The 20390-nt window shown below is 49.7% G+C and overlaps 1 protein-coding gene and 1 non-coding gene across 3 annotated transcripts; both read left to right on the top strand.

Annotated features, from left to right (window-relative positions):
- The first annotated feature begins 7847 nt into the window (after positions 1–7847).
- EIF5 (eukaryotic translation initiation factor 5) lies at positions 7848–17467 on the top strand. 2 transcript variants are annotated; one of them, XM_055131667.1, is made up of 12 exons: positions 7848–7984; positions 8116–8324; positions 8826–9105; positions 9228–9309; positions 9538–9710; positions 9969–10080; positions 11298–11440; positions 11666–11824; positions 13329–13490; positions 13853–14017; positions 14294–14428; positions 15242–17467. In XM_055131667.1, exons 3-12 carry the CDS (start codon positions 9034–9036, stop codon positions 15329–15331), a joined length of 1293 nt encoding a protein of 430 aa, XP_054987642.1. In that variant the 5' UTR covers positions 7848–7984; positions 8116–8324; positions 8826–9033; the 3' UTR covers positions 15332–17467. The 2 variants fall into 2 exon arrangements, with proteins under 2 accessions (XP_054987642.1, XP_054987643.1); XM_055131668.1 differs by lacking the exon at positions 8116–8324 and having other exon boundaries at positions 7871–7984.
- Positions 10887–11013, top strand: LOC129404006 (small nucleolar RNA SNORA28). Its single transcript, XR_008629617.1, has one exon. It is a non-coding gene; the product is annotated as a small nucleolar RNA SNORA28 (small nucleolar RNA).
- Positions 17468–20390: the final 2923 nt, after the last annotated feature.

Below are 20390 nucleotides of genomic sequence, written 5' to 3'. Positions count from 1 at the left end.
CCCTTCACTCTGTGGTACTGGTCCTCCACCAGCTGTATTGATTGTCATCCACAGCAATGATCATCCACCCTATAGTATTGATCCTCCACCCATCGTATTGATTCTCTACCTGCAGTATTGATAGTCATATCCTCAGCACTGATCCTCCTCGCTGCAGTATTGATCACATCCTTAGCATTGATCCTGCAACCCTCAGCATTGATCCACCACCCTTCAGTATTGATCCTTGACCCCTTGACCTGATCTTTGCACATCTCAATTTAGTCACTGGGATACTGACAAAAAAGTGGCAAGGAATTTGGCTTCTGGGACCCAGTGACAAAGTGTGCACGGAGAGATTCTAAAGGCCTGAAGGGATAGTACAGTGGGGATGGTGTTTGCCGTGCATGCCAGGTCTGATGCAGGTTTGATCCCGGCACCCATATGTTCCCCTGAGCAACTCCAGGAGTGAGTCCTAAGTGCAGAGCCAGGAGTAACCACTTGAGCATCACCAGGTGTTACTCCTCAAAAACAGAGAGAGAGAGAGAGAGAGAGAGAGAGAGAGAGAGAGAGAGAGAGAGAGAGAGAGAGAGAGAAGAATGGGAGAGAGGGGGAGAGAGAGGGAGAGAGGGGGAGAGGGGAAGAGAGAGGGAGATGGAGGGAGAGGGGGAGAGGGAGGGAGAGAGAGAGAGGGAGAGGGAGAGAGAGGGAGGAAATGAGAGAGAGGGAGAGAGAGGGAGAGAGAGGGAGATGGAGGGAGATGGAGGGAGATGGAGGGAGAGGGAGAGAGAGGGAGGAAATGAGAGAGAGGCTGGCACACTGGCCTCTGTCTCCTCCCTGGGGGCAACAGCCAGGCCAGGTCCGCCTTCCTGATGCCCGATCCTGCATGGCCCAGCCAGGACACCCCGAGGGCCAGCCCCCAAGGGCCCTTGCTCTCGCCCCAAGGATCTGGGCTGGAGGTCACCGTGATGGTTTGCCAAGGGAGGGGCGGGCGCAGGGAGACAGTGACAAACAGGCCCCCAGATAGGACAGCTTGGAGAGGGAGGGCACAGCCCGGGGGTCCTGGGGGTCCCGCCCAGGAACACACCCACCCCCGCAGCTGCACTCTGCTGGCCCAGAAGAGGCATCACATGGTCCCTGGGTTCCCTGGGCCCGAGTGACCAAGGTTAGCACCAGCCCCTGAGGGTATCCTGACACCACGCTGGGCCGTCCGGGAACCGCCAGCCTGGGGTCCTCGGCGGGAGGCCCTGGCACACCTGCTCCGGCGGCAGCGCAGCCTGTGCCTGCGTGTGCAGGATGGCCGCCCGGGGGCCAGTGAGGGGTCCTGCAGGTTGCCCCGCACCCCACCCCAGCCCGCCGGATTCCAAGTTCCCCAGGCAGCTCTGAGCTAAGGAAGCTGCAAGGAAGTGGTGGCGCTTCCTCCAGGCCTGGGCGTGGCTCTCTGCCTGCCCTCTGGCCGGCCCCTCCTCTGCTCTCTCCTGTGTTGGAAAGGTCAGCCCTCAAAGTCCACCCCGGGACTCTCTCTGTTCCTGTTTCCTGGGCTAAGCACAGCTCAAAGGGCCAAAATGGGACAGGAGAGAGAGTATCGTGGAGAAGGCACTGCCTTGCAAGCAACCAGCACGCCCTGTGGTCCCCTAGCCCCACCAAGAGTGATCCCTGAGCACAGAGCCAGGAGTAAGTCCTGAACACTGCTGGGTGTGGCCCAGAAAAACAAAAACAAAAGCCAACCAACCAAACAAACAAACAAAAAGCCAAAAAGACCCATTCAGAGCACAGAGCTAGTAGTGAAGAGACTGATATTACTGAGACTTGCCGAGGAGCTTGTTGGGGGGCCCTGGGGGTGAAAGCCAGGGCACAGACTCAGGAAGCATATGCATCCCCACCCACCGGTCACCTGTCACATCCCAATCCTTTCATTTGAAAATTAAAGTACAGCAGAGAAAACAAATATGTTAGTAACATTTGATGCTGTGTTCACCTTCCTGCGGGGTGGGGGCTCCCTCGCAGTGCTCCCAAGGCTCAGGCCAACCACGCCTGCAGTTCCCCACAGCCCGAGGTGGAGCGGCTCAGGCCTGGAGCCCTGCGGGGCAGGAGCACCACCCCACGACACCTCTACTCCACGGGCTTCCGTGGAGCGCCCTCATTTTGGTATACATTTTGATGGACTCAGGTTATTACATAAGTGTTTCTTTTTTTTTTTACTTATGGTAAAATGTGAACTGGAGAGATAGCACAGTGGGGAGGGCGTTTGCCTTGCACGCGGCCAACCCAGGTTCAATTCCTCTGTCCCTCTTGGAGAGCCCGGCAAGCTACCGAGAGTATCCCGTCCATACGGCAGAGCCTGGCAAGCTCCCCGTGGCATATCCTATATGCCAAAAACAGTAACGGCAAGTCTCACAATAGAGACGTTACTGGTGCCCGCTCAAACAAATCAATGAGCAACGGGACAACAGTGCCAGACAGTGCGACAGTGCATGATAAAATGTACATAAAATTCACCATTGTGGAACCTTATAGGACTGAAAACCAATCTTAAACAACTTTATAACTGTGTATCTCAAGGTATCACTGTATCACTGTTGTCCCGTTGCGCATCGATTTGCTTGAGCAAGCACCAGTAACAAATCTCAAGGTAATCCAATTTAAAAAAATTCACCATGGTAACTTAAAACTGGCCTAGGGGCACTGGGTCCTGCGGGCCACAGTCATCTGTATCCCTCCCCGCAGCCCACCCTCACCCCTGTCCGCGTCTCAGCGTGTTGGCTTTAGGCGCCGCTGAGCCTGAGACCAGGACTAGCAGCTGCTGCCTTCGGCCGGGAGCGTGCACCATGACACCTGGGTGAGGGGCAGGGGTCCTGCCCGCCTGTCTTCACGTCCCGACGCTGTTCTCAGGCGGCTCAGGCGTCTGCTAGGGGGAGGCCCCGGGAGAGAGGAGGGTGGTTGAGGACTTGCCTGGCTCGCAGCTGCCTGGTCTCTGCACGCCACCAGGAGCAGTGCCAGTCGGTGAGCCCAGGATAATCCAGCACCGCAGCAAGCACTGACGTGAGCTTTGTGAATTCCTCCTGAGAGGAAGCGGGTGAGAAACCAGCCAGAAAGACTGTTTCCTGCAGGAGCCACGTGCGCGCGGAACCCACAGAAGCACCTTTCTGAGCCAACCTATACAACGGCACTCTGGGCCCCGCATCTGTTCACGCCCAGGAGAGCCGCGCTTTCCTCACAAGTGTCACCTCCCAAGGCGTCAGCAGGACAGCTGCGGAGTGAGGGCCCACGACAAAGCACCGCTCGCCAACTTAAGGAAACTCGCGCTGAGCACCCTCTGAACCCACTGTGCCTTTACCTGCCGCTCCACCAAACACAGATTATTTCGAGCCATTGTGCGGCTCTAGGCGCTCCTCCACCCGCTGGAGAATGAGACAGAGACGCAGGAGACTAGCCCCGAAACGGTCGGAATCTTGTTTAAATGGGAGGCGAGGCTGGAGCACACGCGTGGCACCAGTTCTCCCCGGGCACCGCGTGTGCCTCCCAAGCACGCGTGGAACGGCCCCGAGCACCAGACTGGCTACGGCCCCAGCCAAGAACGAATGGAGGGAGAGGACCAGGCCCAGGCGGGTGAAACTCAGGCCTCCACAGCACCGGCGGGGGCAGGGGGAGTGCTAACAGAGAAAGGCTGCACCCCTGCACCCCCAACACAGGGCGGGGGGCATCAACGTAGCCTGCTGAGTGCTGCCCGCCCACCTGCCTAACCTCTCCCTGCCTCAGTTTCCTCGCCTACAAAGTCGAGTAACCAGTCACTCTGTCCTGGGTGTCCAGAGGAAGCTCCACAGGACTGGGGCCGGCCAGGGGGGACTGCCCTGGGCCCGGGGACATCGCGGGGCTCTGATGTCCGGGGTCCTTAGAGGAAGACCAGAGAGCGTGCTGTGAAGCGAACTCAAGATTTGTAGGTGGGAGTCTTGGATTTGGGGTCTCGCACCACATGGTCCCCTGAGCACTGCCAGGGGACAAGAAAAAAGCCCAAGGCCAGAGCACAGGAAGCAGGGGAAGACAGGCACCCAGGGAAGGTCACATGACAGAGTGGGCACTTCGGCAGGAAGCCACGGGCTGTGAGCCACCGCCGGGGTGGGAGAGGGCACCAGAGGCCCCACAGAGGACCCCGAGTCAGACGTCAGCCTCCAGAAGCAGCCTAGGGAAGCGCGGCCTTGGCTGGAGATGGAGCCCCACAGGAGAGCCCAGGGGGCTGGGGTCCACCCCAGGACCCCCCAATAACACCCAAGCCCCCAGTAACATAGTGATGGGCCTCTGCCCTCAGTCCACAGACAGGGATGCCATCTCTGCCCTCGGAGGCACCGAGAATAGAAGAGCTGTGCTCATTCCTCACAGGGGCCTCGGCCAGAGACCGGGGGCCACTTGGCACAGGGATGCTGTACCTGGGTGCACAAAACGTGCCATGGTCACTGCAGGAGAGGACACTGTGTCACACGGCTACATGGGCTGCGCAGACTGTGGTGATTCCGGGCAGGAACCCAGGGGCTCTGGAGGAAGCAGCACTTCGGCCCTCCCAGGCCTCGGACCGCAGTCTCACGCTGAGTAAGTGGAAGGGGGGCCCATCCTGGGTGCAGATGCAGGCGTGGCCACCTCCTGTGTGACTGGAGGGTCCCTGCAGGGCCAGAGCACACCTGAGAGGGGTCCACTCTCCTGCCACCCCATTCCACTGGCTCCTGAATCCATCGCATTTTGCCTTTGCTTTCCTCTTTTTTGGGGGGTGGGGGCTCCCACCTGGTGATGGTAAGGGATTACTCCTGGCTCTGCACTCAGGAACTACACCTGGTGGGGCTCGGGGAACTAGGAGATGCCGGGGATCGAACCTGGGCCGGCCATGTGCGAGGCCAACGCCCTGCCTGCTGTGCTCTCGCTCCAGCCCCACCTTGCTTTCTTCCTCTGAGAATGCCAGATCAGCTCTTGCCGCGGTCCCTGACGCGAACAGAGGAAAGCACACCAGCGTTCCAGCACTTTCCCCTACCTGGACACCTCGTCCCTGTTCCCTCAGCCCCACTCTCATCCTTTGGTCTCAAAGACAGGCCCCTGGCTCACTGTTCAGCCAGGCACAGGTCTGTAAAAACTGGCCAGGGTGTGTGTGTGTGGGGGGGGGAGGTCAAACTTCCTGTCCTGAAAAAATGATACTCCCAAGACTCCATCCTTTCCCTTCACTAAGAATTTAGACCACCCTGTATTTTGTCGACATAATAGAGGGGACCAGTCAGAGGAGTCCCCGGGAAACACCGGGCCCTTCTTGTTTGCCAGTGCCCTCCCTGGGCGGCACTCTGGCAGGCGAGGCCTGTGTCTTCCTCTCTGGCAGCAGTTCAGGAGTGGTGACTGATACCGTGCGTCCAATTACCATACCCCGAGACATGGCCTGTGTCTGTCCTCCCCCGATAACCTCCAGGGCACTCCCAGCGCCTCTGAACCCTGCTTTCCACTCACAGCACTTGGGCCTGGCTTGAGGAAAGTGCAGGCTCAAGGCCGCCCCAGCTCAGCCCTGAGAGCTGGAGGCTAGAGAGGCTGGGGAGGGTGGGAGTTGGGCACACAGCCTCTCTCAAAGAGGCAGCGCCGGGCTCCTCAGGCCCTTCCACTCACAGACCTCTGGCTTCTGTCCACATAGGCTTCAGCTTACTCCCGAGGGCAATTTGTGAACTTCCTTTCTCTGCACCTACTCAGGTCTGCGGCCCGGGACAGGTGCTGAAATTCAGGTGTTCACTGGGTGAGGGTTTCACAAGCACCAAGTGCATGTTATTTCGCCAATGAAGCGTACCTGATTGGGGCAAATAGCAGCCAAATGAGGCCAAGACCCGGAATAGGTGGTAGCGTTGAGCAATGAGTTTGGCGTCAAGCAAGCTGGACTTCAAACGCTGGCTAACATTTATTAGAGAGGAGCCTTTGGGGAAGTTACTTAACCTTCCTGAGTCTCTTTCCTCATCTATAAACTGAGCATACCAATACTTCCTCACCGGGTTGGTGAAGAATTAGCTGGGGTTTTGTACATAAATTGCCTTGCATTGTTGGCATGTAGGTTTACCTGAGCAGCTGAGTCACATAATGGCTCAGGGCAGACTTGTCACCCCTTACATCTGGAATTAAATTCTAGCTCTGCCAACTGGGTCTGAGATCTTGGACAATTCATTTTCCTCACTAAGCCTGTATGTTCGTTTGTAAATGGAAATTAAGTCTTCACAGGGGATAAGTAAAACGATGTATTCAAAGATGTATGAGTCACTAGTTTATGAGAAACCTTATCGAGTAATTTTTCTTGTTTTTGTTTTGTTTTATCCAGTAATTTTTAAAAGTTATCCATTACAGGACTGGAAAGGCAAGTTTAGGCGCTTGCCTTGCACCTTACATAACTGCATGGCGCTGACCCTTTTCAATCCCCGGCAGCACATAGCCCCCTAGATTCCTGAGCAGTGGAGGTACTAGTAAATAAACCCTGAGCAACCCTTCCAAAAAAAGGTTGCTCATTACATAGAAAAGAATGATATACACATTAAAACTCAAAATCAGCAAAACTTCTTTAGTAAAATTAAGTATTTTGGGGGAAGGGCATTAAAAACTAATCACCAGGTATTCATTAACAAATGGCCTCCTAGCCCCACAAGCAGGTACAGCCCCAGCCCTCCCCCGGTTTCAGAGAGGCGGCCTCTGACCGCGAACTAGTTTCATGCCCGTATTTTCTGTTCCTAAAATAATTCTCACGCAACCAAGTAAAGGCTGAGGGTTCGGGCACTAAGTGCTGTGTCGTGTTCCACAATCAGTGGAATCAGGGTCTCTCCGGCTACCTTCTGGCAGGGCCGAGGCCCCGCCCCCGCCCCCCCGGCCCCCCCCCCCCGGGCATCTTGGCCTTGGTTTTACTATCACACACGGATACACAGTGTCTAATTGTAACAAAAGCCCCAGCAGCAAGTGACACAAACGGCTTCTCTGGATTCTGGGCGGTTCCTCTTCCCAGCCCCGTGCCAGGGGAATAAGGCTTATAAACCATGGGAGTGATTTTGATAAAATGTATCTTTCGACCCTAACCTTGCAAATTCTCCTATCTCGAAGGCAAAGTGCAGTTCCCTCTCCTCCTCCTGTCTTGGCTCGCACCAAACCCGGACCTGCTGACCCACTCCCGGCCCCCGCCACGGTGGGGGGCGGGGAGGCAGGCCGCGGGTTAGAGACCTCGGGGAGGGGTGGGGTGCAGGTTCCCGAGCCGCAAGTGCATTCTCAAGCGCAGGTGCTTGAGTTGCAAGAAAAACTTCCACGCGGTGCAGGGAAGGCCGTTTCTCGGCCGGCTTCGCTCCGGACGCGGCGAGCGGCAGGAACCGCCTGGGGAACAGCAGCCGCAGGCTCCGCTCGGAGTGCGGGGACCGGCAGGGGCCGCGCCGGGAGCCGGCGGGCCGGGGGACCCTCCGGGAGGCGTTCCGGCAGGCCCCGGGGCCGCTTATTTGCGTCCTGGGGAAACGGGGTGGGCCGGCGTGACGCGCCGGGCAGGAAGGGCGCAGACCCGCGCGCGGGGGGCGGAAGGCAGCGCGGCGGGCAAGGCCGCGGCCCTCGGGTGCCGCCCTGCGCGGGGCCCGGCGCGGCGCTCGCGCGGGGGGCGCGGGAAGGGCCGAGCCGAGCGCCGGGGAGCACGGCCTCGCGCGCGGCAGGGGAGGGGGCCAACCGCCATAGCCCCGGGAGCCGCAAACCGACAAAGCACGCCCGCCGCTCTCGCGAGAGCGCGAAGGCCTCTGGGAACGGCGGGGGAGGGGAGCGCCGGCGAAGGGAGCCGGGACCCGGGGCCGGAGGCGGGGCCGAGGAGCCGAGCGGAGGCCGAGGCAGCAGATTGACGCGGCGCCGCGGCCAATGAGGCGCGGGCACGGCAGGGCCTCGGGCCAATGGGCCGAGCGGCCTGGCGCGGGGGGCGGGTGCCGGGGCCGAGGGTAGCTTGAGCGCGGCGGCGGCGTTGTTCAGTCAGAGCGAGAACATTCCAGAGGTGAGTCGGGTGGAGGGGCGGCGGCCCCGCGCCCCCCCCAGTCCTCCCCGCCCCCTCGACCCCCGCGGGCCGCCGGCTGGCGGGGAAGGCGCCCCGACGCCCGCGGCTCACGGCGCCGTCTCTCCGCCCAGGTCGCCAGGCCCCGGGCGCTGAAGGGTGTGGACCCCGGACGTCGCTGGGACAGCCCCTCCCCGCTGCTCGGCGGCGCCTGGCCCGGCCGCTGCTCGCGCTGCCTCCGCCGCCCCCGCCGCCCCTCGTCGGCCTCGGGTTCCCTCGCGCCGCACTTCATCCCAGTCCCGGGCGAGCAGCGTTGGGTTTATGTCTTTATTTGACGAAAACGGTGAGTGCGCGGGCGGGCGCGGGCCGGCGGGAGATGGCGGCCGCACAAGATGGCGGCGCGCCGCGTGACCCGCGCGTGTGGCGCAGTTCGGCGGCGGCGGCCCCGCACCCCGCCCGGCCCGCGCCCCGCGCTGAGTCAGGCCGCGCTGCCGCATTTGTGAGTCACCGCGGGGGCGGCCGGTTTCGTTTCCCGGCGCCCGCGGGCCGCGGCCTCCCTCGCGCGCATGGCGGGGCGAAGGCGGCGGCGGGCCCGGCCCGGCCCCTGCGGCCCGCGGCGGCGGACGAGGCGCCCCTCGCCCCGGGGACCGGCCCGCGCGTCGCGGCCGGGGGGCGCCGCGGTGGCCGCGGGGCTGTTTGTAAACAGCAGCTGGGGGCGTTGCCGCGGGGGGCGCGGGCGGGCCGGGGTCGGGCCCGCGGGGGGCGCGCGGGTCCCGGGCGCGGGGGCGGGGGCGCGGGCGCCGGGGCCCCCCTCACCGCGGCCGTGTCCCCCTTTCTGTTGCAGAGCTGTTGCGCAGCCATTGGTACCTGTATTGGGGAAACATAGCATACAAGCAAGGAGCTCGCAGCCTCAGTGGCGAAAATATTTTCATGTCAGAGACCGAGAACTCTTGCAGTCGTTTATGTCATCCCTTCTTCTCCAGACAGAAGATACCAAAAAGTTGCAATCAAAGATCTCTTCATCTTATTGATAAGGCCACTAATAAGCCAAAATGTCTGTCAACGTCAACCGCAGCGTGTCAGACCAGTTCTATCGCTACAAGATGCCCCGTCTGATTGCCAAGGTAACCCGGTCTCGGCTCGGGCGGGGAGCGTTTGGGTCAGCGGGGCTGGAGGTCCGTGGAAGGTTTGGAGATGGCGTCTCCTGGAGCGAAGAGTGCAAAATTAAAATTCTTATTTCCTTTAGGTTGAGGGCAAAGGAAACGGAATCAAGACAGTTATAGTCAACATGGTTGACGTTGCAAAGGCGCTTAATCGGCCTCCAACGTGTAAGTAGAGTCTCCAGAAGAATCCGAAAAGGCATTGATAGTCTCAGAGCCTTTGATCTGCAAATCCTGTTAGAATTTTGTGCAAATAGCTGAAGGCTGGAATGGAACCTGCTTAGCATTAGCAGTGCCTAGGTGCCTGATATGATTCTTGAGCCCGATTGTTTAAGAACATAAGGGGTGATGCATTGTGTGAATGTGTTTTTGTTTGTTTTTTTCTTTTTCTGATAGATCCCACCAAATATTTTGGTTGTGAGCTGGGAGCACAGACCCAGTTTGATGTTAAGAATGACCGTTACATTGTCAATGGATCTCATGAGGCGAATAAGCTGCAAGACATGTTGGATGGATTCATTAAAAAATTTGTTCTCTGTCCTGAGTGTGAGAATCCTGAAACAGATCTGGTATGTTTTTTCTTCCAGTTTGTCAATAAATGATGCGTTCATAATTGCTGTCTTAATTGGAAGTAAAACCTCATTTTTATTGCTATTCGCAAACATTTTAATTAAGTAGATCACATTGTGAAAAGAACTGTTTTTCATGTTAACCTGGTATTTTTAATGTTCTCTTCCCCACCACACGTACTTTGTCCCTTGCAGAATTTTTATCACGTGTTGTGTATGGGTGACAAACTTAGATTTTTTTTCTTTTTTTTTTGGCAGCATGTCAATCCAAAGAAGCAAACAATAGGTAATTCCTGTAAGGCCTGTGGCTATCGAGGCATGCTTGACACACATCATAAACTCTGCACATTCATTCTCAAAAACCCACCTGGTAAGTCTTTACGTGAACTTTGTAGGTCTTAGGGAAAGCACCTGGTTGTTGAAAACAAAATTCAGGTGGGAGCAATAGTACGGAGGGTAGAGCGTTTGCCTTGCACACCCACTATTCAGGATTTTATCCCATGTGGTCCCCTGAGCACTGCCAGGAGTAATTTCTGAGTACAGAACCACAAACCCCTGAGCATTGCTGGGTGTGATCCAGAAAACCAAGAAAACTCAGGATGTTTCTTTCGGTACTGTAATTAAGTCATACCATGCTATCGAGAGGGTTGCATCTGGTAGTGTTTGGGGCACGTGATAGCACCAAAGATCAGACCCAGAGCCTTTTTATGTGCATGGTGTGTGTGCTCACCTGGTCCCTACACCATTGATAAACATCCTCTTAAGATATGTGAAATAGACATGGTAAAGGGTATTTTTTGGGGGGGGTCAACAAAACTGCTGCTTTCAGGTGGGTTTTTTTTTTCTTCCCCCTTTTGGGTCGTTTTTTAGCTTGCTCTGCTTGGTTCATCAGAGGATGGATTCCTGGTCTAATCCAGGTTTCCTGCATGCAAAATTAGTGCTCTAACCCACTAAAAGTCTCTGCTTTGATATATCTGCTATGATAATGATAACATTGTGTTAGGAAGCTTAGCTCCTTATGGGTGTGTTCTTTGTTCTGGTTTGGGATCAAACCTAGCTGTGCTCAGGGCTTACTCTTGGCTCTTTGGGGATCACTCTTGGTGGGCTCATGACCTTATGGAATGGATCCCTTAACCCCTCCTCATTATCATACTTTGAGTGGCATTAGAGCATTGCAAGCAACACTCTGTGGCAGATGGATCAAAACTGTCTGACACAATTTGCGCTTGCTATAGCAAGGAAGTCTAACCTATTCCGGTGTTCTCTTCTCCATGAGACAAGCCGTTATATAGACTGCAACAGCCTTTAAATTGTTGGCTACATACCTGGTTGCTATATGACATGGTTCAAAGTTGAGAAATGGAAGTGTTAGAGCCACAAAGGTGGCATCCCTCCTTGGAAATTAATACATTCTTTGATATTTGCTCAAGTGTAGTGGATGAATTTAAAAAACGAATCCTCAGAATTGTAGGTGACTTTGTGTTCGTAATTTTCTGAAGGGGTTCTAAAGCAAAAAAACCGCATTTTTAATCTTTTCAAAACGCCTACAGGTCTTCCTAGTAAACTTTTGCCTTTGTTTCACTTTAGAGAATAGTGACAGTGGTACAGGAAAGAAAGAAAAGGAAAAGAAAAATAGAAAGGGCAAGGACAAAGAAAATGGTTCTGTGTCCAGCAGTGAGACACCTCCACCGCCGCCACCAAATGAAATCAGTCCTCCTCCACATGCTGTGGTGAGTGCAGGGCTTGAGGGGAGGAGCACTAAAATGTGTTAAGTGTATTCCTTCCGAGTTAGCTGAAGCACACTAATCGGTGTGGAGTACAAGTGTTTTGAATTCATGTGTTGGTGATACAATTGTAGTGAATCTAGGTAGGCTGTTAACTTCATTGGAAACCTTAAATGTTTATATTACATGTATTTGCATAGTTTTCAGCCAAAGTTTTGTTCTTGTAAACAGGAAGAAGAGGAGGATGATGATTGGGGGGAGGATACAACTGAGGAAGCGCAAAGACGACGAATGGATGAAATCAGTGATCACGCAAAAGTTCTGACACTCAGTGATGATCTGGAAAGGACTGTTGAGGAGCGGGTCAATATCCTGTTTGATTTTGTTAAGGTAAACCAGTTGCTTTGAGAGTGCTTTTGAGTTGCTTTGAGGGCTGGAGAGTATAGCTAGGGTGATTTTCTTGACCCAGGCACCCTGTGTATGGCGCCACACCCTCAAAAAGAAGTTAATGTTTCTTTGATTACTAAGTTTTAACTGAGCCTTTGGACCTTTCTGGTTAGGCATCTCTTGACTGCCTTTTGGGCTGGGGGGGGTGTCACACTCAGCGATGCACAGGAGTTACTCCTGGCTCATGAACTCGACTTACTCCTGGTGGTGCTCGGGGAACCATATGGGATGCTGGGAATTGAACTTGGGTCGGCCGCTTGCAAGGCAAACACCCTACCCACTCTATTGCTCCAGCCCTGCATGAACTTTGCAACTACCTCACCATGATTTAAAAAAAAAAAAGAGGGGGGCTGGTATATAGTATATAGCAACGCTATATACTACCTCAAACCACACTCAAGTATTAACATACGAACAAAGTAAAATTAAAATTGTAAAGTTTGTGGGGGGTGGGAGGGATGCAGGACTCATTGGTGGAGGAGAATGGGCACTGGTGGAGGGATGGATACTCGCGTATTGTATGACTGAAACACAAGCACAAAGATACGTAAATCTGTAACTATACCCGCAAGGTGATTCATTAGTTAAAAAAAAAAAAATCGTCAAGTTTGAAACAAGGTGTGTGGGTCACCAGTGGGGCGAAGTGACACCACACAGGGTGCTTGTCTTGTAGAGACAATCCATTTGACCTCTGACACATAGCATACAGCACAGAAGAACAAAACAGGGTTTGGCCAAGAAGCAGTTGCCCCCCACCCCAAGAGTAATTCCTGGGTGCAGAGCCAGGAGTAACTGAGCATTACCGGGTGTGACCCAAAAAGAAAGAAAAAAAAAAAGTTGTTAATGATTGGGTTTCAGTCATACAGTGTTCAAACACTCATCCCTTCACCAGTTTACATTTCCCACCACCGTACCTCTAACCTTCCTCTGGCAGACACTTACCTCTTTCCTTTGGGGATTATGGTTTGCAATAAAGGTACTGAAAGGTTATCTATATCACTTGACCACCTTTCATCACCATAATGGTCCCTCCTCTGTCCAAAGTGCCCTTCTCACCCCTACTCACACTTGTGGCAAGCTTCCAACCATTGATTGATTAGTCCTCCTGGCCCTTATTTCTACTGTCCTTGGTGTTAGTATCATATTATGGTGTTTTTGTGTTTTTTGTTTTTTTTTTTATGACCCTCAAATGAGTGCAGCCATTCTATATCTGTTCTCTTCTAATGCATTTCATTCAGCATGGTACTCTCCATTTCCATCCATCCAGTCCTAAGCAAATTTCAAGTCTTCATTTTCCTGGTGGTTACATAGTAATTCATTGTGTAGATGTGCTATGTTATCTTTTAGAAGTTTTAAAACAAAAAAATTGGGGTGTAAGAGTTGGAGGTCAAATGTTATCTATGGAGAAAATGTGCTACCAGTTCAGTGAATTGCTTTTTATTTGTAGAAAAAGAAAGAAGAAGGTATTATTGACTCATCTGACAAAGAAATTGTTGCTGAAGCAGAAAGACTGGATGTAAAAGCCATGGGCCCTCTTGTTTTGACTGAAGTTCTTTTTAATGAGAAGATTAGAGAACAAATCAAGAAATATAGGCGCCATTTCTTGCGAGTAAGCAGATTTGATTTTTAGAGGGCATGGGGGGGGAGTACATGACGAATTCTGGGGATTGAAACCGGGGTTGTGCTCCAGCTCTTTGAGCCATCTCGCCTACTCTTAAAAACAGTTGCAGATTCCTTAAATGAGAGTAGAGCTGTGTTGTTAGGAAATAGCATTCTCACCTGTCCTCGTTCCTGTCCTGAAAATGGAGGTAATAGAATTCTCAGGTGTAAAAGTATGTGGAAAACATTGTAGCCTATTTATATACAGTAACAAATACTTCATGTATTGGTGGCTAGGACAGTGAATATATTTCAGTATTAGATTTGTCAACTGAATGCAGAGTTTGTTAATACCAAATTATCTGTTTGCAGTTTTGTCATAACAATAAGAAAGCTCAACGGTATCTTCTTCATGGGTTGGAGTGTGTGGTAGCAATGCATCAAGCGCAGCTCATCTCCAAGATCCCACATATATTGAAGGAAATGTATGATGCAGACCTTTTGGAAGAAGAGGTCATCATCAGCTGGTCAGAAAAGGTGAAGAAAATGTAGATAGACTTTGGCAATACCTAGTCTGTGCAAAACCTGTGCTTGTCTAGTAAACTTTTAGGTGTTTTCCACCATTGCAGCTGTTCATTGTAATAGGATCTACTTGCTTTAGTGCTAGCATGACAAAAAGACATATTCTGTTGAGGAACCAGATTAGTTTACAGTTAAACCCCCTCAAAGATGTTAGAATGACCAATCATTAGTGGCTACAAGTAAAATCTGGGGATGATCTTAAATCTTAAAATTGTGCCGATTATTTTTTAGGCGTCTAAGAAATACGTCTCAAAAGAACTTGCCAAAGAGATCCGTGTCAAAGCAGAACCATTTATAAAGTGGTTGAAGGAAGCAGAAGAAGAATCATCTGGTGGTGAAGAAGATGATGAAGATGAGAATATCGAGGTAAGTTGGAGTAGTGTTAGAAACATCTGTGTGATCCAAATAAAATTATTTTTAAATGAATAATTAGTTTTAGACCACACACGGTGATGCTCAGGTTATTCCTCACTCTGTACTCAGGAATCATTGCTGGCAGTACTTATGGGATTCCTATGATTGAACCTGGGTTGACTGCATGCAAGGCAGTCAACCTTCCCTAGTGTATTCCCTGGCCCCTGGACTTTTTTTTTCCCTTTTGCTTTTTGGGTAACACCTGGCGATACTCAGGGGTTACTCCTGGCTCTGCACTCAGCCGCGTGCAGGCAAACGTCCTACTCGCCGTGCTATCAATGCAGCCCCTGAACTAATATCTTTTAAATGATATGCTGCTCAGTGATTGGCAATAGAAGTCGTCTGTTCTTCCACATACATGTTGCCAAGTATCTTAAGGGTTTGACTAATGCAGGTCGAGTGAATGGGAATGCTTGTTTGTAAAAATTAGCAAGATATTCCAAGGAATGGCAGTGTCATTTGTGCATAACAAGTAAGTACTATGGGGGCTGGAGCAATAGCACAGTGGGTAGGGCGTTTGCTTTGCACGCGGCCGACCCGGGTTCAATTCCCAGCATCCCATATGGTCCCCTGAGCACCGCCAGAAGTAATTCCTGAGTGCAGAGCCAGGAGTAATCCCTGTGCATCACCAGGTGTGACCCAAAAACCAAAAAAAAAAAAATTTCCTTTCAGATAATTTTTCTCCTTTGTACACCAGGATTACTGTTTTTTATAACCCCACTTACTGGGGTTAAGATTATAATCAGTAAACATTTGTGTTACCAGGTGGTATATTCGAAGACTGCCAGTGTACCGAAGGTTGAAGCTGTGAAGTCTGACAACAAGGACGATGACATTGATATTGATGCCATTTAAAGGGGTGGGTGCAGCCCAGCTTAACAATGTAATGCTGCGAATTGTTCTGCATCATCAGCCAGAAGTGCAACATGTATGTGCAAAAGCTAAAATGGCTTAGCATCATGCTACACTTTCTACTAAAATTGTATTGCTGTGAGTGGTCTGTAATAAGCCCAATGAGACATCTAGGGAGTCCATACACATATCTGTGAGCAGATGTAGTTTGCTTATTTATAGCATGTTTCTTTTTGAAAAATTAGTGGTGGACACATTTGGATCACATTTATACAGTTATAAAAAATAAAGATTTGATTTTGGTCATTCTTCAGATTTTTGGCTCTGAATGACTTAAGCTAAAATAATTGGCTCCTTTTTAAAATGTTGCTCCATCATTTAACCTGAGAATTCTTGGAGCCTGCTAGATATTGTTAGGTGCTGAGACTCCAAAGAGATCTTCAGCAGAATGTAAACACAACTTACCTGTAATTACCTTATTCAGCCATTAAGTATAATACTTTAAAGTCTTATTTCCTGTCCTCAAATTGGCATTTGGTAGATATCTGTACTTCTCATGCCAAGGTGGACTGATAATCAAATAACAGTGCAACACCTTTATCTTAGAAGTAAAAATGACCTGAGTGTCCTATAAATAATTTAAGAGCAGGTTTTGAAACTTGAATTGTGGGTTTTTTTTAATTTCTGTTTTGTTTCGTTTTTGGTTTGTGTACACTTGCCCCCAAATTGTAGTCTTTGAAGTAATGTACATTGCACGTTGGATGAGCCAGGGGAATTACTACATTAATAACAAAAAAAGCATTTTATGTGTATGTAGCTGTTGCTTTGTACTGAGAGAAACTCTCAAACTTTGGGATATGATTAAATAATAATCTATGATTTATTTGGGGAAGCAGGAAAAGGTGCACTTAATCTCTAGCAAAATCCATAAAATTTCAGCTTTTGCTTTTTTGGTTTAAATGACTATTTCAAAATGACTAAACATACTGTACCTTTTGTTCAGTGTGGATTTTCCCCTGATGGTATGGTTTGTTCCTTAATGCCTTTTACGTTTGGACACAGCTTATGCTTTTTCTGATTTGGGTTGCTATCTTGCCAAATAAGTGTTAATGTCTCAAACATTTTTTTTTTTCTTTCAAGATGTTTTATTTAAGCAAAGTTAAACGAGTATTTCAAAGTCAGAGCCTATATTTTGGTCTGAGACTTGGGGTATTTTTATTTCACATTGAATATAGCCATGCACCCAAGAAGTGTGTGATGAAGGCCACTGAATGCGGGTGACTAAGGTCCGAACCAGTCACCTGGAGCTTTAAAATTTGGAATATCTTTATTGTAAATTTTTTGCCCGATTAACTGATCCAAATGCAGTTGATACAGGTTCTACCTGAGAGATTCTTCTTAACATTTATTCCTTAGCATATAAAGTGTACTGTGGGAGTCAAGATTCCATGGGGTTTATTTTGTTTAGAACACTGGCTTACATCATTCACCTGACTCCGTGGTTTGTGATCCACCTCACAGATTATAATGAGACCTTAACAAATGTATGTAAAGTTTTTTCACATTGAAATTAATACAAACATTTGATATAATAAACCTTATTAGCTTAATAGTTTAAGGTATTAAAATCTAGCATTCTTACTGGAGAGATAAAATGGTCTCCAGCTGCCTTTTGATTTTGATGAGTGAAGCAGGAGCCATAAACCTGGGTGGAATGTGCTTTGTCACACCAAAGAAAAAAAAAGTTTTTGAAACTCCAATCTTAACTAGATTTCACATTCTTTATCATAGGCCAGTTTGCTTTCATTAATCCAAATAATACTAAGTGAGATACCAGTGACCTGATAAGCCAAGTTGGATTCAGCATAAGCAGTGTCAAGTTAATGAGGTTTAGGTAACAGATCTTTTTTTTTTCCTTTAATCTGAAAATATAATATTCAGGGCTTCTAGACACTAAAGAGAAAATTTTGGCTTAAACCAGTGTTTAGTCTGGTGCCAAATTTCCAATGGAAATCAAACCTACATAATTTTATTCACAGGCGACCAATAGAGTGAATCCTTCACTTTGCTCTATTCAACTGTCTTAAAGTTTCCTGTTTCAAACAGCTATGTTACTTGATTAAAACAATGTTAAAATTATATTTTTGTCTTGATTTAATATTAAAATTAACCCAAATTTTTATCTTAGAAGATTGGAGCACTGTGAGATATGCTCGTTTTTATAGTTGCTACTTTGGTGTTTTGGAGATTTGTTGGAGAGGTTGCCAGTCTACTCACAAAACAAATGTATTTGTCAGTAGCTTCCTATTATTGGACACGATTATAATCTGACAGGGTGTGCCATCATCACCCTTTACATTTTGATGGGTGCTTAGTAGGGAATTAAAATACCAAAGTAGTTTTTTCTGTAACTTGATTCAGCTTTAAGGAAAAAGGGTAAAAAGAAAAGTGATGCGTCCTTTGTTGGTTTTGTTTTTGTGCCACACTTAGAAATGCTCAAGGTCTTAATCCTGGCTCCATGCTCACGGATGACTCCTGGTGGGCTCAGGGCTGGGACATGTGGGATGCTGGGGATTGAATCCAGGTCATCGGCCTGCAAGACAGAGTTCCTTACTTGCTGCTAGCTCTCTGGTCCTCTAAACAAGTCCCTTTCTATTTATTTCCTGGGGGTATTTGTTTGGGGTCATAGCCTAAGGCACTCAGGGTTTACTCCTGGTGCTGGGGGGGGGGAACCATATTGGACACTGGGGATCCAAGTTAACTTGGAACCCAGGCTGGCTACTTACATGGCAAGTTCCCTACCCTCTGTATTGTATTGTTTCCAGTCCCTAAACAAGCCCTTTCTCAAGTTGACAAATGTACTTGGTTTGGGCCCTAAAGGTTCAAGAAGGAAGTGTACCTGATATCCCGTGATTAGCGCCTTGCAATCTCTTGATACTCTAGCTGCCCCACTGTGCTCCAGTGCACTGAGCACTGACCAGAAGCCTGTGGCTGAAGATAACTGACACGAGCTGGCCTTCTGGAGAGAGTAGAAAGTCCATAAATAGTACTGGTGGAAATGACTCTTTTGAAGTTCTACAGATCTGTTGACTTGGTTATACTTTTATTTTTAACCTCCCGCCCCTTTTTGTGGGGAAGAAGGGCACACCTGATGATACTCAAAGGTTATATTCCTGGCTTTTCACTCAGAATTACTCCTGGTGGTGCTTGGGGGACCATTGGGATGCCGGGGATCGAACCCGGGTCGGCCGTGTGCAAGGCAAATGCCCTACCCGCTGTGCTATCGCTCTGGCCCCCTTTTTTTTCTTTTTTTAAATAGATCAAGCCATATTCTTAATTCAGATTGTCCTGAGAACTCTATAGTCTTACTTCCTTTCATGTTTTTCTAAATTGCAACAGTTCTATTCGAGAATAACCAAAACATGTTAAATTGACTCTGTCTGCATTGTTGGTTTGATGGGCTTTCAGTTCCACCCTATTTAGTGCAAAGAACAGTATTTGCTGGTCTCTGCCTTCAGTTTTGTAGTATGCTACGAGGGGACATTCAGATTTCTTATATTCTGTCCCCAATCTCACTTAGGCTTTGATCCCTCAGAATGACAGTATGATTGAAGTGACAAGGGCAAACGATTTGTCAGACATATTTAATGTGAATACCACCTCAGAATTTGAGCTTTGTGAGCCTTACTTAGTTCTTGGAGGTTAGGTGCTTGTTCTTTGTTCCTTGTGGTTGCCTGCATTTCGAGTAAGACTACTTAAGCCCTAACCCTTGACCCAGTAAGTCTCTAAGAACAAGCAGTGCTGATTCTTTTACGTTTGAACTGCACCTAGTGCAGAGCTCCCATATGCAAGCATCGTGCACCCCTGACCATTGAGTCATCTCTCCTGCCCTGCTTTTTTCATAGTGAGAAAGCGGATCCGTTCATAGGAGCTAAGATGTGGGAGTATCACCTTTATGGCAGTGCCAGTATTTGAATCCAGGGCTTCACTTGGCAATTCAGGTGCTAATAGTGCTGTTACATCCTCGACCTTTGTGGTGGTATTGTTTTCTTGGGACCTTGGCCAGAGGAGGCGCAGTGTCCTGGTACTTCCATTTGGTTTCTTGCTCAGTATTTTTTTTTTTTTTAAAGGAGGAATGTACCTTTGGGCTATGGAATCAGGCCTGGGTCTTGTCAGGCCTCCCATTAAAACGACTTTGTGCCTGTGTTGTTTTGTTGCACGTTGTTTTCACTGAAAACATTTTCTAGTTATTACCTCTACTTGGCAGCCTCATCAAACCTCTCAAGAAGGCCTTTTACTAGGGTGGTTATTGTGGGAGAAATAAGAACTGTCCTTACCTTGGATTTTATGGTCTGCTGGGGACGGTAGTTGACCTTTTGAAAGCTATTGTGTAGGTTTGTGGCCAGACAACCCTGAATGCACCCTGTCTCATCTGTTCTCGGAAGCTGAGCAGGGTCCATTACTTGGGGGCTGACCCTGCACAGTTGGAAAAATAAGGGGCTTAGATAAAGCACAGCGGAGTACGGCTCTTAGCTTGCACGTGGCTGACCCAGGTTTGATCCCCGGCACCCCAAGAACCACCAGGAGTACCCTGATAGTTGCCAGGTCTGGCCCCAAAACATTTTTCTCTTACATCTTTGCAACCAGAAGTGAAAGGGTAGGACATATAAAACTGCGCGTGATGAGCAAAGGTAGTGTTGCCTTGGGGTGTGGGAGGACCCGGACAAACTAAGGTTTATGGTTCAGGCTGACATTTATGAATTATAAGTAGGGCTGGGATGTATTTGCCCTATGTGTGAGGCCCTGAGTTTTTTTTCTGGCTCCCAGAACACCAACAGGACAGGCATAGCACAGTAATATTGAATAGCCTATTGAGCTGGGAAAGGGGGAGAATGTTTAAGGTAACTATTAGATTGGACTGTTCAATATCCAACAAAAAAAAACAAGAAACTGACCTATTTAAAAAGGAAATGTGAGCTGCTTTTCGAGAAAGACTTGATTGGGGGGGTTACCCTACCCGCGGAGAGAGAAAGCTGTCCTGGACTCGGAAGAGATCACAAGA

Source organism: Sorex araneus, chromosome 3, assembly GCF_027595985.1.
Source record: "Sorex araneus isolate mSorAra2 chromosome 3, mSorAra2.pri, whole genome shotgun sequence".
Classification (NCBI taxonomy): Eukaryota; Metazoa; Chordata; class Mammalia; order Eulipotyphla; family Soricidae; genus Sorex; species Sorex araneus.
Note: the sequence above shows the minus strand (reverse complement) of the source record. Positions and strands in the feature narration are given on the sequence as shown.

Coding starts and splice junctions, on each gene's coding strand:
- EIF5 (XM_055131667.1), top strand. CDS start 9,034: ATGTCTGTCAACGTCAACCGCAGCGTGTCAGACCAGTTCTATCGCTAC. Junction 9,106..9,227: donor TGCCCCGTCTGATTGCCAAG/GTAACCCGGTCT, acceptor TATTTCCTTTAG/GTTGAGGGCAAAGGAAACGG. Junction 13,491..13,852: donor ATAGGCGCCATTTCTTGCGA/GTAAGCAGATTT, acceptor ATCTGTTTGCAG/TTTTGTCATAACAATAAGAA.